Raw genomic sequence first — 23,279 nt, forward strand, 5'->3', positions numbered from 1 at the left:
TATTCTAGCAGCCTAAGCCTCAAATTGGGCCTCAAGGCTTCTCCAATCTAAGATTTCAACCAGGACTCTGCCACAGCTCTGGACCACTCTCTTTACTCCCGTCGCCTGGCAGGGAGATAGTCACTCTCAGCCGACACTTTGGTGAGAACCCCATAATTGGCTTAAGAGGGTGCTTCTCTTGGCTCAAATGCATTGCAACAGTAGAAAGTTCTTTTAATTAAAGGGCCTTTCAGGAAAGCCAAAATAAACAGAAACAAATTTTAAAACCCCTCTCTATTGTCTATGTTTACATTTGTTGAAAAACGAAGTTTGGGCTAACGCTTTGAGGCAGGTATTACAAAGGGGTGGGCTTCAGCTGGGTGGACTCTCAGGCATCTGGGAGGTGTGGCTCTGTGGGTATTTTTTGGGGTTGGCTCCCCAAAATCCCATGATGCTGGCACCTTTTGTGACTGGAAGGAATCAGCCTTGGTCAGAAGATTCAGAGTTTTGGCTCCAAGACATGGTCTGAAATCTACAACACAGACACCAGGCCTGACCCAGGAGATTCTGGAATCACTTCCCTGATTTCCAACCTGTGGAGATTCTCCTCTCCCCTCCAACTGCAACCCCTCAAAACACTGGCCTTCAGGGGTGCAGGGAGAAGCCAGTCAGGCTCCGATGAATCAATCACTGCCAAGACAGACTCCGATAATACATAAATGAATGAAACAATACTTAATAAGTGAGTCTGTGTTCCAATAAAACTTTATTTGGCCCGTCCTGATCAAGTTTAATAACGTTTAATAGATCTTTTTAAAACATGAGTAGTAATAACAATTCCTCTGTAATAACAATTATATATGAACTCCTAGTCAAGGTCAGCAGCTTGTTCCTTTACCAAAAACATAAAGCCGCCCTCTGAGGACAAATGGCACATGAGGAGCGGTGTACATTTCCTCTTCTTTAAAAAAAAAAAAGAAAGAAAAACCAAAACACTTCATATTTACATATTTTCCATTTAAAAATTGGTCAGTGTGATTAATTCTGTTTTTAAATATAAGTTTCTAACGTGTAGCAGGTTTCAATGTACAAATCCTAGTTAGCTGATTAGATTTAAGGTGCTGTTGAGGTGAGGGTGACCACAGCCCAAGACCAACACTGGGGACAATTCTGCTTACAGATTGGCTAGACTTCCTGTGGGTATCTTTGGGGATGGGGAGCTGAACACCAGTGATGGAAATGGCAGAGCATTCCAGGCGGTGGACTATGCTTCTGCAGAGCCCCTGCTGGGCCACACACCATCACCCCAGGTTCTGTGTGCCAGCACACCTCTGGGTTTGCATGCTCCAAACTCATCCTAGCCTAAGCGATGAGGGGCATGGTGGCTTGGAGTCCCTTCCTTTGTCATGGGGTCCCCATGCTGGTGCCTGACCCCTGAGGGCCCTCGCTGTTGGCATCCCGAACCTTTCATACCGTCCTATCTTTCTGGATTCCTGCCCCCAAGGCCACTTGCTCTCCAGTGCATTTCTTTAGGGGCTGCTCTTTGCCAAGGCTAAAAGGGCAATCAAAATCAAGGGTGGTATTAATGAAGCCTGATAGGTCTCATGTGAAATCTTCTCTCCTAACACAGTTTCTCTATGGTGGGCATCTTACTGTTTTCGTCCTCATGCTGACAACATGAGTTCCCAGTGTCAGGTTGGAGAGGAGCTGTGTATACGTGCATGGGGGAGTGGGGTGGCAGGCTGGAGGGAGTCTTGGAATAGCTGTCTTCAAGCTCACCCATGTATGATGTCCCCTCAGGAAGTAGGGCTGTGTCTTTGTGTCTGTGCACATTTCTGGAAAGTGCATAGGGAGTTCTGGAGGAGGTGTGTGCACAGGCCCAAGAGAATGAGTTATTTTATCCACAGCCCCCAAACTGGTCTGGTCTGAAATAAAGATTTCAAACCATGCAGGGGTGAGGCAAATACAGGGGTGTGGCAGATGGGAATTTTTAAGGACCTGAAGAGCCAGAAAAAGTATGCTTGGTGACTAGGGTAAAACTGGCTCAGTTTCCAATTTTGGAATACAAGAAACATTGCTCTGAATAAAAGAATATAGAATGGGTTAGATGGTAATGGACAGGGAAGAAACACCTTGGACCATGTTTTCTGATTGAAAAGCCAGAGTGACCCCAGCGGAGGAAGACATTATGTAGTGGACAGACACTGGCCTGGGGGCAGGAGACTGGGATTCAAGGCTTTCTGGGACACTGACTAGGCCCTGACCTTAAGTCACTTGCTTCTCTGGGGCTCTCTGTCCTTCCTCACCTGTCAGTTGAGGCCACTTGGGTGAGATGGTTTCAACACTGTGCCTGCAAGGTTCCTCTGCACCCAGCCACCCAGGCAGGGCCTGCAGACACTGCTGCCGAAGACATGTTTCTTCCCTGCACACCACCACTTATAAAAAGCCAGGGCCTCCTCTGCACTGGGAGAGCAGTCAGCCCCCAATCTAGGCTCCTGTTCAAACCCGCTCCCAGAGGTTAAAGGCTAGTTATTAAGGCAGTTTAAGAAATGGACATTCCTCTCACTCCTCGGATCCTTCCTGTGTTCTGCTAACCTCAAGGCAGCAGAGAGGCGTGGAAGGGGTGGTGGAGGTGCCAGGGAGGTGGCCCCCTCCTGCCAGGCCCAGGCTGTCCCGGGTGGGGCCTCCTGCTTGGGGGCCTGGGGCGCCACCTCCGCCCTCACCACCTTTCTTTGGAGAAGGCCTCGGTCTGCACGAGATCCCCAGGATGCTCGGAGATGCACGCGCCGTTGAGGTCGCCCAGTTTATTGTCCGGCAGGTCCTCCGGCTTGGTGCAGAGCTTCAGGGCGCGGGAGATGAACACATCCAGGTCGAACTGGGGGCTGGCGCCCCCGTCTATTGGGGCCGGGCGGCCGGTCGGAGAGGCAGACAGGTGGCGCTCAGGGCCCTCGCGGGGCGGGCTGGAGTGCTCAGGGCCGCCCTGCGTGCTCTTGACCCACTGCGCGATCTCCAGGAAGAGGCTGGCAGGCTCATCCTCGCGAGCCCCGGGGTCCGCGGCCACCGCGGCGGTGGGGGGCGCACCGGCCGCCTGCTTCCAGTGCGACAGGTCCAGGATGAGCTTGGGCTCCGAGTAGTGGTGCGGCTTGTTGTCGCGCCACAGCAGCTTGTCCAGGTAGGACGGCGACCCCACCTTGTAGTCGCAGGAGTGCCCGTAGTCGGCCTCGAAGGCGCGCTCCATGGACGAATGCGACTGCTCCAGGAAGCGCTCGGAGCTGCTCTGCGAGTCCTTGCGCGGGTCCACCTGCACGTCCTCCGCCAGCGGCGCCGAGCCCGCGCGTGGGTCGCGCTGCACCTCGCTCGCGTCCTGGCACCGGTCGGGCCGCCACTCCAGGTCCGACGACAAGCTCACAGGGTACCTGCAAGGGTCAGACGGAACGGTGATTGGACCCCCCCAGGCGGGGTGGCTTCGCGGAGGGAGCCAAACCCCCTAATCCCTGTCTGCCACCCACAGGCCGGCTTTTCATTCCTTCCCAGTCCCTCCAGCTCCTGTCCCCTCCACTCCCAAGGTGGGAGGGTGATGCGACAAGGTAATGGTGAGCCTTGAGGGCTCAGGTAGAGGGACCAAGTGTTTAGCTTAACTCTGTGTTCTTTTATATTCATTCAATCCCCTACAAGTATTTCCTGAGCACCTATGTGCCAGGCATTGTTTTAGGCATTACCAGACACAGTAGTGAAAAAAACAACAAACCCCCTGGAACGTTCTTTCTAGCTGATCCACTATGCAGTGCTCCTTAAACTCTGATATGCACACAAATTGCCTGGGGACCTTGTTAAAATGCAGATCCTTATCCAAGAGATGGGAGATGGGGCCTGAGATTCTGCATTTCTATCAGGCTCCCAGGTGCTGCTGATGCTGCTGGTCCAGGGACCACACTTTGAGTAGCAAGGCCCTAGTGGGGGTGCTTCTCAGCCCTGGCTCAGATTAGAGTCACTTGGGGGAACTAAAAATAAAATTCCAGCCTACCCCATGCCGCAAATTCTGATTCAGTAGGTCTAGGGTGGGGTCCTGCATCAGCATGGTTTAAAAACCTCCCCAGGGGATACTAAGGTACAGCCATGGCTAAGAACTCCTGCCCTAGTGGATCTGGTTGGATGCTCCACAGCACCCTGCACGGATGTAGAGCAGGTGGGGCCTGCGGAAAGATTACAGACACCCTCAGGAGAGGCCAGAGATCCAAAGAGAGAATTCTGCCCTCTGTCATCTGTCCGGCAGCTGTGGAGAGTGAAATCAGCCAGCCAAGAGCAAATGAAGGGCAGGCTGTCAGGCGGGCAGGCCATCCGCTTGGGCTAAGCTGTCCCTCCCTGTGCCAGGTGCTTTTTGCAGAACTGTGGAGAGCAAGACAGGGAGCACAGAGGAGGCAGCAGCCAGCAGCCAGCTGCTCTCGGAATAGGAGGCCTAGCACTCACGTAGGAAAAACCAACACACCAAGGACAGGCAGGTTTGCCCGTGTGAAGGGCGGACGGGTAGCGGCAGTCCACACGGTATGGTTTGCAAGGCATGGGACAGCCTCAGTACCGCCCGCCTTCCCAGTGATGCCATTAGGGCAGGAGTCACTCCTGGAGGCGAACACTGCCTCCTCTCATGAGGGTCCTCGAAACTGCAGAGATTTCTAGGAGGAAGAACTTGTGAAGACCCTAACCCTTGGCTGCCACAGGCCACAGGCCAAAAGTAAGTTATCTTTAGTCTTCACAGCAACCCCGCGGAGTTAGTAGTAGCACCCGCACCTTATAGACGAAGACACTAGTGTTCAGAAGTTATGCAGTTTGCCTAAAGCAGCAGGGCCTGTAGCACGAGGTTTGTCATGGTCTTTGTCATGCTCCTCCTTCATGCAGGTGTGATGGGAAAGGTTGGGAGCAGAAGTGCACGAGGTCTGGAGATGGTCAGAGTTGAGGGGCAGCGGCCGAAGAAGCCTGCTACAGCTTTTCCTGGTGCCAACCCCATGCCGCAGCCATGATAAGCACAGGATGAACCTCGCTGAGCCAGCACTCCCTGCCCCCAGATGCTGTGGAGTGGAAGGGGAGGGGCTGCAGGGACCATAGGCAAGGGCAGGCCTAGCATGGGGGTGGCAAAAGCATCGTCATTAATCTCTATTTGCTGGCAACTCTTGATAACAACAGTCGATGACAACAAACCTGTCCAAAAATAGCAATGTTGCCTTGGCCCTCCCTCAGTGCCTCCTTAATCTGAAACCCATCATCTGTCAAATGACTGAAAAGGAGAAATTGCTCATCTGTCACTTATGTAACTAGCTGTCACATTCCCATAACAGTGGGGCTCCAGTTTAGGACCCCTCGGAGCCCTAGTTGCTAAGCCCTTGACTTCTATTTCTAAATGGAGCAGCTCTCAGCTCTCCCTCCCAGGATTAGCAGATGGAGATGCCCCAAAGTTTAGCTGCCTGAGCTAGGAAGATCAGAAAAGGAGAGGACCTAAGAGATCATTATGTGCCCATGCAGAGATTGGTAAAAAACGTAACTTCTACCCAACTCTGATTCATTGGTAGTGACTTCTGGAGACACTGTGTAGAGAAGGATTCTCAGGTCTCATCTGGTTAGTGGGAAAGGGTCCTGTGATTCCTTAGCAGTGTCTGACATGGATGCAGATTAGCGAGGACCCCAAACGGGCCAGGTGTTAGTAGTGTGACACAATGCCAATCTCTAATCTCTCTGAGCTGTAGCTTCCTCATGTGTCAATGGGCAATAATAACGGCCCCTCGCTTAATGGCACTCTCAGGAGGTGCAAATGATGTCAGCCACATGCAAGTATTGTGTAGTGGTAAATTTCACGTTGTTTTCTTTCCTCGCATTGCTGCATTTGACTTCTCAAGGGAAAATTCCCAGCCTGCTAGATGTGAGCTCCTACAGTGGGTATTCATTAAAAACTTCCTGAACATTGTATCGAGCCCTGTGTTCAGTATACTCAGGGTGGGGAGGAAGCTGGTGGCTGTGTGGCACAAAGGAAGGCCCCTGATCTACATATGCAAGACACGGCTGGTCATCTACTGAGAGTGTTGTGTCAGGGGACAGGAGAGAGAAAGGCAGGAAGCTAAGTAGGGGGAAAGCGCCCCATGGGCTATAGAACTTGAGAGAAGGAGGGAAAGGTCATGGAGGCAAAATAGAAAAGGGAGGATGGGAATGTGGGCTCTAGACTCCGGGGCTGCACACCCCTGGAACTGCACCTGTCCCAGTTGGAGAGCTGGCTCTGGTTGGCGGCCATCAGCAGGATGTCGTCAATCTCATCCTCGATGCGGAAGGGGTGCTGTGAGGTGGGCTCGTCCTCGGGGCATGAGTAGGGGCTCATGTAGGGGTGCTGCAGCCCCATCTCGGCTGTGAGGCGATCCATGGGGTTAAAGGTCAGGATCTTCTCCAGAAAGTCGATGGCTGTGGGGAGTAAAGCAGGACATGAAGGTCATTTGTTGCCCCTGCCAAGCTGAGAATGAGGCTCCTCAGCGTGGTGATGTTCCCTGGTGTTTGTACTTTTCCATTGGTAAAAAGGGTTTTAGCCATTTTCTTTCTCATGATCCTCACAACAATCCAGTGACAAATTCAGAGCTGATGCTGCTTTTTTGACTTCACAAAAGAATTAATAGAGGCCCGGGGGATAAAGGGTCTGGCTTAAGGTCGCCATAGGTTACAGGGGTCCAGGGGTCTGCCTTAGGCTGGATTTCTCCAGAGACAAGGGTTAGGGGGGAAGGTAGTTTATGTGGCAGTGATCGCAGGAAGCACCAGTAGGGGAGGGGAAAGAAGCTGATGGAAGATGAACCAATGAGCAGATGCCTCCTTGGGGCTCAGTACCATTGGGGTCTTCCAGGAGACAGCATGAGACACACCTCCAAGATGGTTCCACTTGGGTGGGGAAGCTGGGGTATTTCTCCACCCCTCCCGTTTGTCACAGGTTGAGTGCTGTGCAGGAGCCAGCAGTAAGGAGCCTCAGTGTGAAAGGCCACTGTGGAGGTGGGTGAGCGGGACAGGGCCCGACAGCCCAGAGCTCTTCCTGCCATATGCTATCCCTGGAGGTCTGACAAACAAAGGCGGGCAGGCTTGATCTTCAACATAGTTAACCACCAGGCTGAAGCCCCTCTGCTGTTCTAGGCAGTGACCTTTAGTGGCCAGGCCATAGGGAGGTCCTGGGAAGCTGGAACCTGGGGACAGGAAGGGACACTTGGAAGCCCTGTGCAGTGGCTATTTGCCAACCAGCATGAAGGTATATAAAGATGTCAGCAGCCAGTAGGGCATTATGGGGGTGTATTGGCTGAACATCAGCTGTGCACACAGGTCCTGGTGCCCTTTTTCCTAAGCAGGAGTAGGGGCACCCATCTGCCCTGTGAGCTGGGCCTTGGGTTATCTCAGGGCAAGGTCTAACCTGGAACTTTGTATTAGTTCTCAGCGCTGGAGGCTCCACTAAAATCATGACTTGGCTAATCAGGTTACAGCCCACATGGAAAGGGAGGAATGCCCCTGAGCTCCAGGCCCAGGCTGCTGTCCCCTCAGAGGGGCTCCCGGTGGGCCTCAGCCCGTGCCATTACCCTGCCCCTCACACTAGTCTTGGATCTCTTTGCAGGAAATTCATCAACGATTCAGGAAATTGATGGATTCAGAAGGTCACTGGCCTCCCAGGAGGATGCGGTGCTGCTCTGTAACCTTAGACCAAAAGATCAGTTAGGCAGCTGTAACTCTGATCACCCCCAAATACTCTGGGGGCTCAGGGGATGCTTCTGGGCCCAGGGCTGCAGACCTGAAGGAGGATCAGCCTCACAAATTCTCAGGACTGGGGAGAATCGGGCACTCTGGTGCATGGCCCAGCTCTGCGCTGCCCAGCTCCAGGCTGGGCAAGCCTTTCCTCTTTGGGCCCCTGGCCCCTCCCTCGGCTCCATCTATTACACTGGACCTTTTACAAGGAAATGAGAGAGTTAAAAGCTCTAAACGTTGGCAGGCATCATCACCATTATCATCATTATTAAAAAAGACCCAGGGAACCCTGAAGTTGGAAAGTGCCAGTCCCGAAGGCCACTCCACGGATTCTAGTAAGGATGAGAATCTCCTCTCTCCTCTCCCTGACAGCTGGTCCTCTCGCAGGTACCCAGACACTTCTGGGAATATTAGAAATCCTGCCTTATATCAAACCTAAATCTGCCCCCTTGAACTTCCACCCCTGAGCCTAGCCCTCCCTCTGTGGTCCCCCAATGACCATGTTCTCTCTGCCCCATGACTGCCCCTCTCATGTTTCAAGGCAGCAGCCATTCCCCATGCAAGCCCCCTTTCCTCCTGGCCCACAGCTGGCCTATAGCTCCCAGCCTCCCCTGCAGTTAGGTGTGGCTAGGTGACTGGAGCCAATGGAACAGGGGGAAGTGACATGTGCAGCCCGCTTCCAGGCTCGACCTATAAAGAATCCTGCAAGAGTGTCTGCTCTCTCTGCCTCTGGCTTCAGCTGGGAGTTGGTGCCCAGGGGGACCTTGGAAGCCATGTGTTGAAGATGGTGGATGGCCTGAGTCCCAGCCATGGCCCTCTGGCTCCCCGACTCTGTCTGGCCTTGAGCAGAGCAGTGACCCACTGCTGGGGGCGGGGAGCCGTGCAGACTTGAGGTTTATCTGCTGCAGCTCTAGCTTTACCTTAACTCATAAACCACACCCCCCAACTCCTTTTCTCTAGTTCAACCTCCCTAGATGTTTCTAAGGTGCTTCTAGCATATTGAGGCTTCTGTGCAATCTTGTCACCTTCCTGTGGCCTAGTGGATTCCAGACTGGACTCCTCAGAGCCTAGGGGTCCTGGAAAGACTCTCAGGGGCATCTCTGGAGATGGAGAGGCAGGTGGGCAGGGTCCTGAGCCCCTCAACCCTGCTTCACCCCGAGCTCTCCTGTGACCTGTTCCGTATATTAGGTCTCCTCATCGGGTTTGTCACTGGTTCTATATTTACTTCTTATAGTAGACGGAGATCAGAACTGAGTGCCCCAGTGCAGTCTCAGGGCCTGCTCCCTTGTCCTGCGCCTGTGGCGTCATGGCTGTCTCAGCTGCTGAGGGACCCAGTCCACCTGGACCACGTCCTTTGAGCCTCTGAGGGCTTCAGCCAGACACCTGCTTGCCTCTCACCAGGCCCGCGGGGCATCAAATATGCAGTGGGGGAGTGAACCGAGGGTCACCAGCTGGCTCTTCTGGGCAGAGGGGCTTAATGCCCTCTCTCCTGCTGACATTTCATTTCAGTGCCACCTCATTACCCTAAGGCTGGAGGCTGATTGAGGCCACTTTTCAAGGCCAGAGGCCAATCAGAAAATGTTGGTTGCAGCTGGCACATTGGGAGGGTGAAGCAAGCCTGGCGTTAGAGAACATCTGCTCAGCTACAGGATCGAGTCCACACTCACCAGCTGGGCCTCTCGGCCCTTCTCACCTGTCCAGCTCCACGTCCTACAATCAGGTTTGTGACTTGTCCTGTTGATCTGAGCCCTCACCACTCCACTAGGGCAGCTCCCTGTGCCTGTCAGTGCTCGGGGGCTCTCTTCCCTTCTCCAAATGCCTGGAGCTCTCGCTGGCCCCTCTCGCTGTGCTCCTTAACCTTCATACTCATCTCTGATGGGCGTTCCCTATCTTCCCAGCTAGACCATCTCTTAGGCCTCTTTGAATTTCCAAACCTAGCACAGTTCTCTAGCCACAGTGGCTGAATAAATGTTGGCTGATGCTGGTGATGACAGTGAGGAGCTTTATCTTCCACCTGGCACCAATTCTGATTTCATCGAGACAAGGCCCACCACTCTCAGAGCCAAGTCACCAAGGGGCTGCTATGTGTGTGGTTGCTTGGGGGAAGGGACATGGGTAGACACATCCTTGATCCAGAATTCCTAAGAGTTGAATACGCCTCTTGTCATGGTGGGATTTCTACAGAGGCCTGGGAATCAAAGTAAATATGGATGGGCTGAGTCTTAATTTGTGGTGAATCAAATTACCCCTCTTCCCCTTTAATGATGGGCAAACTGAGGCAGTTTACTGATTGAATGGGGATCATGGCCAAAGACATTGTTAGTCCAAGTTTTTGGTTTCTTGATGGGGAGGAGGGTGGCAGAAACTGCTAGTTGTACCCTATGTCTGTTCTCTTTCACAATAATGGACACAAAGTATCATGGAATAAATATCCACTTCGCAGCTTCCACTGCAGTGAGATGGGGCCATGTGACTAGGTTCTGGCCAACAGGACGTGAATGGAGGTGAGGTGTACAAATTCTGGCTCACAACCTTAAGGGCAAGGGGAGCGCCCCCCTTCCCCACCTTTCTCCAGGGGGTAGGGGCAGCACCCTAAGATGGCAGAATGACAAGATAGAAGGGGCTTGGGCCCCTGGACGACTTTGTAGGGCAGGTCCACCATATTGGCCCTGGACTGTCTGCTTTTGGATTATTATATGAGAGAGAAGTAAACTTCTTTTTTCTTTTTTTTTTTTTAGTTTTTTTGTTTGTTTGTTCATTTTTTTTGAGGAAGATTAGCTCTGAGCTAACATCTGCCACCAAATCCTCCTCTTTTTTGCTGAGGAAGACTGGCCCTGAGTGAAATCGTGCTCATCTTCCTCTACTTTATATGTGGGACACCTGCCACAGCATGGCTTGACAAATGGTGTGTATGTCCACGCCTGGGATCCAAACCAGTAAACTCTGGGCAACCGAAGCAGAATGTGAAAACTTAACTGCTGCACCACCGGGCTGGCCCCTCTTTTTTCTTAAATATGAAATAAATGTTATTTAAGTCATTGTGGATTTGGGTCTCTCTTATAGTTGGCTGAACCTATATCCTACCTAACATGGGGATTTCATAAGGAAGCCTCTGGCAGGTTTGAGGCCCACTCATAACGTAATGTCTAAGATAGATGGAGCAACTATCCTATGCCAAGAGCTTTAAAAATACTATTCTAGGGGTTGGCCCCGTGGCCGAGTGGTTAAGTTCACGCACTCTGCTGCAGGCGGCCCAGTGTTTCGTTGGTTTGAATCCTGGGCGCGGACATGGCGCTGCTCATCAAACCACGTTGAGGCAGTGTCCCACATGCCACAACTAGAAGGACCCACAACGAAGAATATACAACTATGTACCGGGCCGCTTTGGGGAGAAAAAGGAAAAAAATAAAATCTTTAAAAAAAAAATACTATTCTACTTACTCGTCACAATGACACTATGTGACATATATTATTGCACTCATTTTACAGTCAAGCAAACTGAGATACAGAGAAGTTAAGAAACTTGCCCAAGGCCAAATGGCTAGTCACTGGTGGAACTGGGCATTGAGGCTGGGTCTGGCTTTCAAGCTGATAAAGCTCATGTTCTCTGCACCACACCATGCCTTCCAAGGGCAAAACAGTAAAGGGAGATGAAGGAGGAAGGCAAATGAGGAAGACAAGAAAGAAAAGGAAGAAAATTCAGGGTTGATTTCAATTAGGGTATAATTTGCAACCAGTAAAATGCATAAATCTTAAGTGTTCAGGTCAATGATGTTTTTGAACCCCTGGAACTACCATCACACTGAAGATATCAAATATTTCCGTCACCCCCAGAAGTTTCCTCATGTTTCAGCCAAGCCAACCTCCACATCAACCTTCCAGAGGGACCACTCTGAGAATATGGAGGACACTGATGACTGCCTCCAGAGTTGCCTGATGGCCGAACCCAAGGCCAGTCATCCTCAGCGTGAAGCAGCTGGGACAAATGCCACTGCCAGGGAGCCTCAGCTTCTGCATCCAGGGACTATGACTGGTCTTTTTGGAAGGAGACCACCGCCCCCACTCCCCCGAGGTGAAGCCAGAGCGCAGCCTCCAGACGCTGGCCTGGCTGTCAGGCTCAGGTACCTTCGCTGTTCACTTCGGGGAGCAGCTTGCGCAGCGGCCTCTTCACCTCCCAGGTGCTGCTGACGAAGGAAGGCATCACCCTGAGCAGCTCGTCCTTGTCCTCCTCCCGGATCACAGGGATGGTCTCCAGGATGAGCTGCATCTGCTCCAGCTCATGTGCCCCTGGGGAGGCAAACACCAGATGGTCAAGCGTGCTGCCCAAGTGGCTGCAGTGTATGGAAGCCCCAAAGTGGCTCCAGGAGCCTGGGAAGGGCAACACAGAATAGTGGGAGCAGCAGTAGGCTGGGAGCCAGGGGCCCTGGGTTCCTGTTGTCACTCTGCCACTAACTTGCTGTGTGACTGTGGGCAGGCTGCTTGCTGTCTTTGAGGCTTGGCTTTGTCACATGTCTCTGCCTCTGGAATGGACCACTCTGACATAGACTGAGTCAGCTAGTGCTAAGGTGATGGGAACAGCCTGGCCCAAGGCTTTCGAAGGCCCCTTCCCATATGCCTCTCTGCCTGTTCTTTACCAGGCTGGGGATGGAAATGATTTTAAGGCTAGGAATGAGCCTTAGTTTTTGATCTCCAATTAGGAGGATTCCAATTAGGAGGAAAAAAATCAGAAATAAGAAATTGGGTTTGGAATGAATCTTGAACACAGTACCTCTGTGCTCCTTTGGGCAGAGGGAGGAAGACAGGCTACGCCAGGTCTGTGGGAGAAGTGTGGCGGGACAGCATGGAGCCAAGCATTCATTCACTCCTTCAGTCACTCATTCATTTATTCATTCAACAAATAATTATTTGTGGAGCACCTTCTCCCTGCCAGGCATCATGGTGGATGCGGGAAATGGACACTGTTCTCATCCCTAAGAGGCTTCAGTCTCTATGTGTCTCGGAAACTAACTCATCAAGGGCCGGCTTGGTGGTGTAGTGGTTAAGTTCACGCACTCCGCTACGAGGGCCAGGGGTTTGCTGGTTTAGATCCTGACCTATATACCACTCATCAAGCCACGCTGTGGCGGTATCCCCATAGAAGAATTAGAAGAACTTAGATTAGGATATACAACTATGGACTGGGGCTTTGGAGAGGAAAAAAAAAGAAGAGGAAGATTGGCAACAGATGTTAGCTCAGGGCCAATCGTCCCCACCCAAAAGGAAAGAAGGAAAGAAACGAAGGTAGGAAGGGAGGAGGGACAGAGGGAGGGAGGGAGGGAGGAAGGAAGGGAGGAAGGAATAAACTAACTCATCTTCTACACCCAGGCAATCATTGACCGCTGGGTCAGGCTTTGGCACCACGGGTGTGGCTCAGGTCTGTGTCCTTGCTGCCCTCTCTGACTCCCAGGCTGTTCTGACTTCCACTTTTCCTTCCATTTTCCCTTGAGTAGCTTTCTACTTACCTCTCCTAGGATAAATCCAGCCAAGCCTCTCCCTGTTCCAGCTGCATGGAGGGCCTCCCCTTACCACCGTTCCCCATGGATTCTAGTCTGCCAGAAGCTGGTGGCCTAGGCTGGGGCTCTTCCGTGTCCCCCAAGGATGCCATGTGTGGCACTAAGCATATGTGAGTGCTGTGCACGCTGCCCCAGCAAGTGCCTACAGCAGCAGGGTCTGCTCTGACGGGAGAGGAGGAGAGGCCTGAGACTGGAGAGGCCTCTGCGCAAGCTGCTCCCCGAAGGTCCCTTTGGCCTCTCCCTGCATTGGGCTCATGGAGGGTCAGTTCAGGGCCCCCCTGGGTCCCCTCTCCAAATGAGCACTCCAGACCAACCATTCACAGTGGCAGGGAGCGAGGAGGAAGGGGCTGAAAACGTAGGGTGGGTGTTTTCAGAGGTTAATCTCAAAGTGTTGGAATGCAAGTGATTACTTGATTTTCAAAGTTCTGTGCTCAAAAGGCTCTTTTCAGCCTCTCTAGTATTTTGTCTGAAATGAGAATAGGCAGTGCCATAAAAGCCACGGGGGTAATTTCAAAGAGAAAGGCTAGTATATTTTGGGATTAGCATGTTTTTTGCAGTCAGTTCTCCCTTTTTATAGAAGGACACCAGAGGAGAAGGGAGGTGGCACCGTCAGCAACTTACCTGCAAAGAGCATTCTCCCCGTGAGCATCTCGGCCAGGATGCAGCCGGCGGCCCACATGTCGATGGCTTTGGTGTAGTTGTTGGGGGAGAGGAGCAGGCGAGGTGAGCGGTACCACTTCGTTACCAACCCTTCTGACAGATGACCCTGGAAGATGAAATCCCCGGTTCCAAAGATCAGCCCTTTGCAGATACCCTCCCTCCCATGCATCTTCTCGTTTCCCTTCACAGGGAGACAGGACGCCTTTCAAGATCCCCTTCACCCTCGGTCCTTGCCTGGAAGAAGCATTAGGGAACAGAGGTCTGGTTTGTGGGGCTCAAAGTTTTGGTGGGGGAATCTATGAGGCCCTGGAGTTCTCCTCTGGATCCAGGATACCAATATTCTAAAAGGATGATTTCCCATCCCAACTTGATGTAACTAGGCAGAACAAATCTGCCCTCATCTACAAGTAAGATGGATAAATAGGAGCCACACTCAAGTTTATTACCACCATCAACAGAGTAATGATGAGACACTGGAATTTCACTTATCCGGTGGCTGAATCTCAGAAATAGCCATACATTTGACATCAAGCCAGTTGCTTTGGTGCTGATGATTAGAATTAATGCTGCTACAATGCCAGACACCAAGCTCCTGGCGAGAACAGACAAGGCCAGCTTCATAATGGGTGTAGGTGAAGGGAGTTATGGAAGCACCTCAGAATGACACAGTGGACACAGCTTTGGTCGGCTCAGAGGATTCTGGCATTCTACAGAGGGTCTTTTTGGAGGATAGATGTTCTAGCTGATTTCAGCCACTGCTCAATGACTTGGTCTGGATGGACTCCCTTATTATGGGATAGCGTGATGACACAGGTGTTTTAGCACAGATAGGAAGTTTAGCCAGGCAATTTGGAAATTGTTCTCTACGCAATTCAGAAATCTGGCCCAGCAGTGAAACCTGGGAAATGTCCATTTGGGTTACCTGGAATAGTCTCTCTAAAGTGAGAAAACACCCGTTTTGAGTCAAGGTGAGACAGTTCAGACCAAGGGGATCCCATGCAAGATTCTAGGGATGGTCTTGTTATTTGCTGATGCAATTCCTGTTAGCATCCGAATTCTCCTTTGTACTAATGTAAAAAATATCACAGACCCAAGCTGAGACACGAAAAGTTAGGAAGCCTAAGGACCCAGGGGTTTTTGATCGATTAATCTGAAATCTCTTTATTTGTTGAGCAAAAATTTATGAAGTGTTTAAAACCTTCTGAGAGCCCCACAACTATGACAGCAGGTTCTCTTCTCTGGGACACATATTTCTTCAGAGTAGGCCCTCAAACGAGTGAAGGAAGGAGGAAAAGAGGAAAAAACTCCTTAGCTGGAAATGACTACACATACCCATTGCCTGGCCTCAATGCTCCAACCAAAATGAACTTCTTACAGTTTTCTAAATGTGCCCGTCTTTCTCTCTGGGCATCTGCCTGTGTCCATTCCATGGACGGATGTCCTCACACCCACGCCCTACCTGGCTGACCCACACTCAGGCTGGCTTCTTCTCAAAAGCTTCCCAACTCTGGCATGAGGCTGATGCCTCTTCCCAGGGGCTCCACGGTCCCTGTTTTCTTACTGTTTCTTTACTTCTCTGCAGTCCCCCACTGCCTAGGACCACTAGACTATAACCCCTCATGGGCGGCAGCTGTATCTTGTTCCACAGCCATTTCTGATTTGCCAAGTCTCAAGTCTGCCTCCTAGGAAGTGTTCAGTTAACACTGTCGAGTGAATGAATGAATGAATGTGTAAGGAAGGTCTTCTGTGGTCTGAACTTCCTTCAAAATGAGGCATCTTCTAGGGGCTGGCCCCGTGGCCCAGTGGTTAAAGTTCTGCACACTCCACTTTGGCAGCCCCCGGTTCATGAGTTTGGATCCTGGGTGTGGATCTACTCATCAGCCACACTGTGGAGGTATCCCACATACAAAGTAGAGGAAGATTGGTTTAGATGTTAGCTCAGGGCTACTCTTCCTCAGCAAAAAAAGAGGAGGATTGGCAATAGATGTTAGCTCAGGATGAATCTTCCTCACAAAAAAAAAAAAAAAAAATGAGGCATCTTCTGCAGGGACCACTGACATCCTCTTTGACATACTTGACTTTACGGAGAGTTCCAATTCCCACTTTCAAAGGCAGGTGAGGAATTTACAAAAGTTAACAGCCACTTACGCCTTGCCTTGTTCCAAAAAGGATTGGTAATTATAAGTAACTTTTTAAAAGTCAGTTTTGTTAAGGTATAATTTACATACAGTAAAATTCACCCTTTTTAGTGTACAGATCTATGAGTTTTGACAAAAATATAGAATCAGCTAACCACCATCACAATCAAGGTATATAACAATTCCATCATCTCAACAATTCCCTTGTGCCTACTTCTGGTCACCCCTCCACCCCCTGCCCCCCAGCAACCACTGTTTTCTGTCCCTTTAGTTTTGCCTGGTACAGAATGTCATAGAAATGGAATCACAGTATGTAGCCTTCTGAGTCTAAATTCCTCCACTTAGCATAATGAATCCAGACTCATCCATGTTGTTGCATGTACAGTAGTTTGTTAGGAGTTGAGGTTTGATTCCAAAAATTAAAGGGACAAACCAAACTGTCTGTAGAGTTCACTTCTGGGTGGGGGGGTTATAAATAAAGAATGGGCTGATCTTATTTTCCAGTCGGAGGCTGAGACTGTCAGAGGAAGACTAAAGCAGAGTATCCAGAGGGAAGGTGACATAAGGGGAGTGTTCTCTGAAATATAGATGAGCAGTCTTTGATGGAATGGAATTCCCTATAACTGACACTCGTCTGTCTGCAGCATCTAGGACTAAAGTGGGGACGCAGGGGGCTTCCTTCTGAAACACCTGCCCTGAAAGTAAAAGAAAGATGTTCTCATGGGCAAGGCTACCTCTGGAATTATGGGCGAGGCCATGAGAGCAGCTGGGAAAGTTCACGCTGGCTTTTCTTTACCTTTGAATGAAAACCAAGAACCTGCTGGATTTTTGTTAACCACTAGCAGCTCCCCTATGGTTACTCATCCCTCGAGCTCTTTCGAAAACATAGAGGATTTAGTGACGTGTTTCAGAAGCCATGGGGCAGAGGAGAATTTAGGAAGATGTGGTGTCTTCTGCCAGGCTCTGCAGCAAGAGGAGCCCTGAGGAAGGAGGGTTGGGAACAAATGGGAGGCTCCATTCCTGGGTCTGTGGGGTGGGGAGGCCAGGAGTCCTGCCCTCAGCTGAGATAAGCCCTGGGTGTCTGAGCGGGAGAGGCTCTGGGGCTCACAACACAGTACTGGTGATCTGCATTCAAGAGAGGAGTTTCAGTTGAGTGGATGGAGTGAAAGTCAGAATTTTCTAGAATAATAAAAAAAAATCTTTAAGGAATACACAGGAGTCGAGTCTTCATTTTATCAGAAGGGCCCATAAATCGGCAAGTGTATTGGCTCAACAGAAACCCTTAAATGGCTTTCCTGCCCGAGCCTGCAGTGTGAGCATAGTTTCAGCTCTATTTGCATATAGAGGAACCTGTCCTCAGTGGTCAGACCCGGTCTCCCTGGGGGGCTCGCCCATCGGCAGGCTGACAGAGGAGGGAATGGGTGGGATGGCAGGCACATGCATGGCGCAATGTCATGTGAGCTGTAAGGCATCACTGCTCTGAGGAGACAGGATGCCTGCAATTCTCCGTGGCCACCTCTCAGCATGCAAGTGAGACTGGAATTGCCCTTTCCCCAGTGTCCCTTCCTCCTGCCATCCTGTCCCTTGGTGTTCCAGGTAAGAAGCCAACTCTGGAGGCCCCACTGGAAGGCAGCTGGACACGGTTTCCTGTCGAGACCCTGTCACGGGGGCCTTTAGGTCTTCTTCAGTGATTGCTCCAACCAGCCCATTTTGCTGTCCTTTTAGAGTCACGTAGAGCCAAGGGGAGGCTTTGACTCTGAAAGCTTCAGAGGTGTTTGGGAAATAATCTAGCTGCAGCTGCCCTGGGAAGACGGTAATTAGGGGCCCCAACTGATCCAGAGGGAAGGCATTATTAAAGCTCTGAGCATTCTCTTTGCAGAGGGAGCAGGGAAGTGTGGACTCAGTCCCAGCTGCCTACCAGGGAATTCAGAACTGCCTCCCTCAAACTCAACCTGGAGGGGTGGGCACCCATGGGCTCCTCTGGCGAGCCAGCACTGAGCGGGCTCCAGTTCTGTTCTGGTTGCCTTCACTATGCCTCCACTTGCCCTGAGCCTGATCTCTTGGGTCTGGGAGTCTGAAGGCTGGAAGAGAAGGTATGATCCAATAAGCCATCTACTCTTTAATGATAACATGCCTGCTGGCCCCTCCCAGGATTAGGGTGAATTTAAATGTGAACAACATTCTCCCAAAAATAAAAGCCCAGTCAACTGTAGCTCTGTGCGTGTGGTGGGGGGGATTACAGGGTGGGAAGGGTTGTTTCACCCTTCATACTGAATGGATGCTTCCAGGCCTGGATGGTGTGGGGCTCTGACAGTCTCACCTTCCCAAGCAGAAGTCTCTAGCATATGTCCTGGGAGCCCAACACGTGTCATCCTGTCACCAGCCATTCACTCTGACCTATTTCTCTTGTTTTGCTGAGAAGTAGACGTGCGTCCTTGAGGTTGTCAGTTTCAGGTATGTTCCAGGAAGATCTAAACACCAACCACCTTAAACTGGACCAAAACCCCACTGCCAGAGTGATGCCTGTGCACATGGGCAGAGAAGTGTACAAGAGTAACCTTTGCTTCATTAACATAGTAAAATCCCTGCCCGGGGGGAGCTATACCACAGTTTTAGGCACAAGTAGGTGTGAACAGCAACTGTGCCTGCACCAGCTTTGCCCTGCCTCCACAGGCCATGACAGAACTCTCCTTTTGAATATTCATTTCCCACCCAAACTCCCCTTTTGAATATTCATTCCCTACCTCAAATAAAAGGCACCTGCTTCCCCTTGCTCAGGGAGCCACAACTTTGTGAAATATTCCCTGTAGGCTCCTTATTTGCTGCAAATAAAATTTTACTTTGTGTGACAACTACTTCTGGTGAAGACTTTGATTTTAACTCACCAAGAAGCAGACCCACACTGGTCCAGTAAAAATCCCTCTGTGGCAGAAACGAAGATGATTAAGATCATCCCTATCTTCAAAGAGTGTATACTGTGGTTAAAGAGACGAGATGTTCAATATGAAAAGACAACTGGAAAGACCAGGAAATGATCACAGGCACCATTTATGTAGGACTTGCTCTGTGCTGGGCTCTGTGTTTGCATTTTACATGAGTCCATTCAGCAATCCTTCCATCAGCCTCTTGATGCAGGCTCTTCATGGGGTAGTAACACAACTCATCCAACGTCATATGACTAGGAAGTGGTCCAGGGTATCTGGCTCCAGAGCCCATACTCTAACCTGTATGCTGCTGGACCTTCACCACTGTGCATACGCATGAGAGTCTATGGAGGCAGGGAAAATCATGCTCAGAGTGCAGAGGGGTGATATTTTGTCCTAAAAAGGGTCAGTGAAGGCTTCATGGGGGTGAGGTGTGAGTTGGTCTTGATGGATGGGGACATCTTAGATAGTTGTGCTGGGGAACATTGGAGTTGGTGATAAGAGCCAGCGTGGGTAAAGCTGAGGGAAGTGAGAAGACCAAGAATATTTTCAGGGGACAGAGAGACATTTGGACATGTGGACAAATGGGACATGGTTGGGGGGTGCTGAGGAGAATGACCTTTGTTCTGTAAGTCAGCAGTCCCTGCATGAGAATCAGGAGAAGTGCTTGCAAGACGTGCAGATTGCCCAAAGCTACTGAATTACAGTCCTCAGATCTCCACCTTGAATGAACCCTTATGCCCCCTCCCAGTTTGAGAACCCCAGGAAGGACAAAGGGAGTCGTGGAGGGTTGCAGAGCGGGGAAGGAGGCATAGTGGAGTTTCAGTGTAGGCTGTGGAAGGGCCACATGCCTCTCTGCTTTTCTGGTTAGCCCCGGGCAGGCTTGCCCTGTGGTAGGGCCCCTGCTGATTCTTACTAGTGGGTGGTGTGCTCGCGGAGCAAGGCGGCTGCAGGCTCTGCACTCTGTCACTCACAGCCTGAGAGGTTTGCAAGCCAGGCTGGCAGCAAAGATGCTGCTGTCTGGATAGCAGGGGATTAATGGGCTCAGGAGGCCCCTGGGCACCACGCTTCCTTGGAAGGGGGCAGGAATGCACATATTCGCTCCTGTCTGATCTAGAAGAACCTGGGTCAAGGGAAAAAGAAATCAGGCTATGGGAAGTAAAACTTTTAGCCTTAGGGGGGTCAGTGGGGGCTGTTGCATGGATGCTGTGATTCCTGTAGAGGCGCAGGTTCCCAGGAGACCTCCTGGTGGATGTGCTGTGGAAATCAAAGGCATGTTACACAAAGAATGGGAAAGATGGGCACTGTCAGCCTGGAGAGCATGGGGTGGGGCACAAAAGCTGCCTTTAGACATCATTTGCAAAGGCTGTCACATGGACGAGGAGTGAAGCTTGTTCTTTGAGGCTCTGGGGACAAATGAGAGGCACAGTGTGAGACGGAAATCTATGCAATTTGATAATAATACCTACATTTACTGAGCTCCTCTAACTGCTCTAACTGCTTTATGTGGATTAACTCATTTCATCCTCACAACAACCCCATGAGGTAGGAACTCTCCTTATAGTCATTTTACAGTGAGGAAACAGAGGCACAGGGAAGGTAAGCAACCTATTCACAGTCACACAGGCTGTAAGTGGCACAGCCGGGATTCAACCCCAGGCTGTGTGGATGTAGCACCTTTGACCCGAATCTGCCTTTCACATAAGAGAGCCCTCTAAAGCCATCAGAGCTGTGCAAGGAGGGACTGGGCTCCTAGACAGGCAGAGGCGTCCAAGCACAGAATGGACAACCTCGTGGAGAGGCTCGCTAGCACCCACTCTCCTGGTGGATGCTCCGGAGCACAGCTTCTCAGACGTTGGTGTACATTCGAATACTTGGGGACCTGGACGGATGAAATGCTGATTACACTTATCAGATGAATAAGGCGATGCCAACGCTGCAGGTCAGAGGACCTCACTTGGACCAGAAGGCCCTAGATGGTCTTTAATATCCTGCCTGCCCTGAGGATTTATGATCCGCCTTGCTCACAGGCCAGGGAGTTTTTTCCCACCGAGCAGCAGACTGACCTATAATAGGGGTTAATTCTTCATATTACAGACACTCATCAAAAGATCATTTAGAAAAACAATACCCTCCCAGAGGCCCAGTTTAAACAGAAATATATGGCCTTCCTCTCCACAGTCTTCTTCCTTGGAAGGTATAATTCTTATTTATGCCACTGTCCATATCAGGCATGGTAGAAGTCTTTTTAAAAAGAAAGGACACCACAGCCAAATAGCCTTTCTTATTGCTGACTCCAAACTCATTCTATTAAACTCATTTCCAGGAAAATATGCAGCAGGGGATCTCTTAAGCTGAGGGAAGGAAAACACACTCTTCAAAGCCCAGCGTACAAGTCATTGGTAAGTCATCTGGCACATTCCGTTTATGCAGCTGAAATACACATGGGTGAAGAAATGGTGCAGTCAAATGAGCTGCACTGGGTTTTCATTAGATGTCCTACATGCTGCTTTGCTGCCCTCCTTTCTCAGGGCTGCCCCTTCCCCACTCCATGCTCTGGGGGACCCGTGCAGTGAAATTCACCATCTTTTCTCAAGTTTCCATGGTAATCAACCAAAGCCCAGTTCAGTTCCCATAGGTGCACAGCCCCCATGAGGTCACTTCTCTTTATTTTTTTAAAATTATGATAGAATTGCTTTTTAAAAAATAACTTATCTTTAATTGTGGCAAAATATACATAAAATTCATTGTCGTAACTGTTTTTAAGTGTACAGTTCAGTGGCATTAAGTACATTCACACTGTTGTGCAACCATCACCACCCTCCATCCCCAGACTCTACACCTTGCAAACCTGAGTCTGTCCGCATTAAACAATGACTCCCCATCCCTCTCGCCCCCAGCCCCTGGCAACCACCCTTCTATTTTCCGTCTCTATGAATTTGGCTACTCTAGGTACCTCATCTAAGTGGAATCGCACAGTATTTGTCCTCTTGTGACTGGCTTATCTCACTCAGCATAATGGACTTGCCCTTACTTTTAAAGATTTTATTTTCCCTTTTTCTCCCCAAGGCCCCCCCGGTACATAGTTGTATATTCTCAGTTGTGGGTACTTCTAGTTGTGGCCTGTGGGACGCCACCTCAGCACGGCTTGATGAGCAGTGCCATGTCCGCACCCAGGATCCGAACCAGCGAAACCCTGGGCCACTGAAGTGGAGGGCGTGAACTTAACCACTCGGCCACAGGGCTGGCTGCCCCCCTACCCACCTTGTTTTTAAACAGCAGGAAATTGGGAGCAATGCAGTTGGGCTTCTTTTTGAAAAGCACTTTCTTGAAATGTGGTTGTCTTCTAATTCAACTAGAGCTCACCATCACAGATAAAAGCTTTGGACATTATCCTCATGGGGTCCAAATCACGAACTCTAAATTTTGTTACAGTTCAAAGATGTGACAAAATGTTTTGTTTGTTTGGAGATGCACCAGGATCATCAGCTCTAACACCACCATTCTCACCACCACCAGCTGCTGGGCTGCTTAGAGAGCTGGGTGGACGGGAGGCTTTGTTCAGCTGCTTCAGACTCAGTTTCCCCATCTGCTGGTCTCCCAAGCTTTCCTCTGTTGGGCGCTAGAGTCCTGGGACGGTGCATCACAATCAACAGCGATCTTTAAGTGAGGGGCCCTGCTGGGCCAAAGTGATTAATTTTTAATGGGTCAGTCTGTGAGCAAATGGCTCCTTTTCGGAGGATGCATTAACTGCCAGGCCATAATTAGACCTTTGTCTCGCTGACTGTCACGGGGAAATCTGGTGGCTCCTGGAGCCCCAGCTCTCAAACCTGCTCCATGTTAGCACCTGGAGAACTTAAGAAAATTCAGATGCTCAGGCCACCCGCCATAACACCTACAGCAGAATCTCTGGGCGTAAGATTTAAAACTCTCCAGGTGATTCCAGTGTGCAGCCATGTACGAGAACCAGTGTCCTAGAGATCTTTGGTTCATCTGCTTTGGAAAAGTAAGCAATATTTTCACTGTTCCTCAATTAGCGCAGGCTTCTATTTCTAGCTCCACTCTAATGAGATGAATCCTTGAGTAAGCACAGAGGTCTTCTCCAGACAGCTGAGGGGAGTAAAAATTTACTGAAAAAGAAACAAAATAACAATAGCTGCCATTTACTGAGAACTTCCATTCTGCCAGGAACTGTGCCAAGTGCTGCTTTATTATGAGTGCATTTAATTATCAGAATGACCCTATGGAAAAAGTATAGACCGGTGAATAACTTGACGAAG

General features: G+C 50.4%; 1 protein-coding gene across 4 annotated transcripts in view; it reads right to left on the minus strand.

Moving 5' to 3' along the window:
- Positions 1-726: 726 nt before the first annotated feature.
- Positions 727-23,279, minus strand: part of MAPK4 (mitogen-activated protein kinase 4) — a 153,922-nt gene continuing 131,369 nt past the window's right edge. For all 4 annotated transcript variants that reach the window (XM_014846647.3, XM_044774737.2, XM_070513046.1 and 1 more), the window contains 4 exons: positions 13,899-14,043; positions 11,851-12,012; positions 6,216-6,417; positions 727-3,395 (listed from right to left, as the gene is read on the minus strand). In XM_014846647.3, coding sequence (XP_014702133.2) covers positions 2,699-3,395; positions 6,216-6,417; positions 11,851-12,012; positions 13,899-14,043 — 1,206 coding nt within the window. In that variant the 3' untranslated portion in view covers positions 727-2,698. The remainder of the gene's footprint in view (positions 3,396-6,215; positions 6,418-11,850; positions 12,013-13,898; positions 14,044-23,279) is intronic.

Source organism: Equus asinus, chromosome 7 (assembly GCF_041296235.1).
Source record: "Equus asinus isolate D_3611 breed Donkey chromosome 7, EquAss-T2T_v2, whole genome shotgun sequence".
Classification (NCBI taxonomy): Eukaryota; Metazoa; Chordata; class Mammalia; order Perissodactyla; family Equidae; genus Equus; species Equus asinus.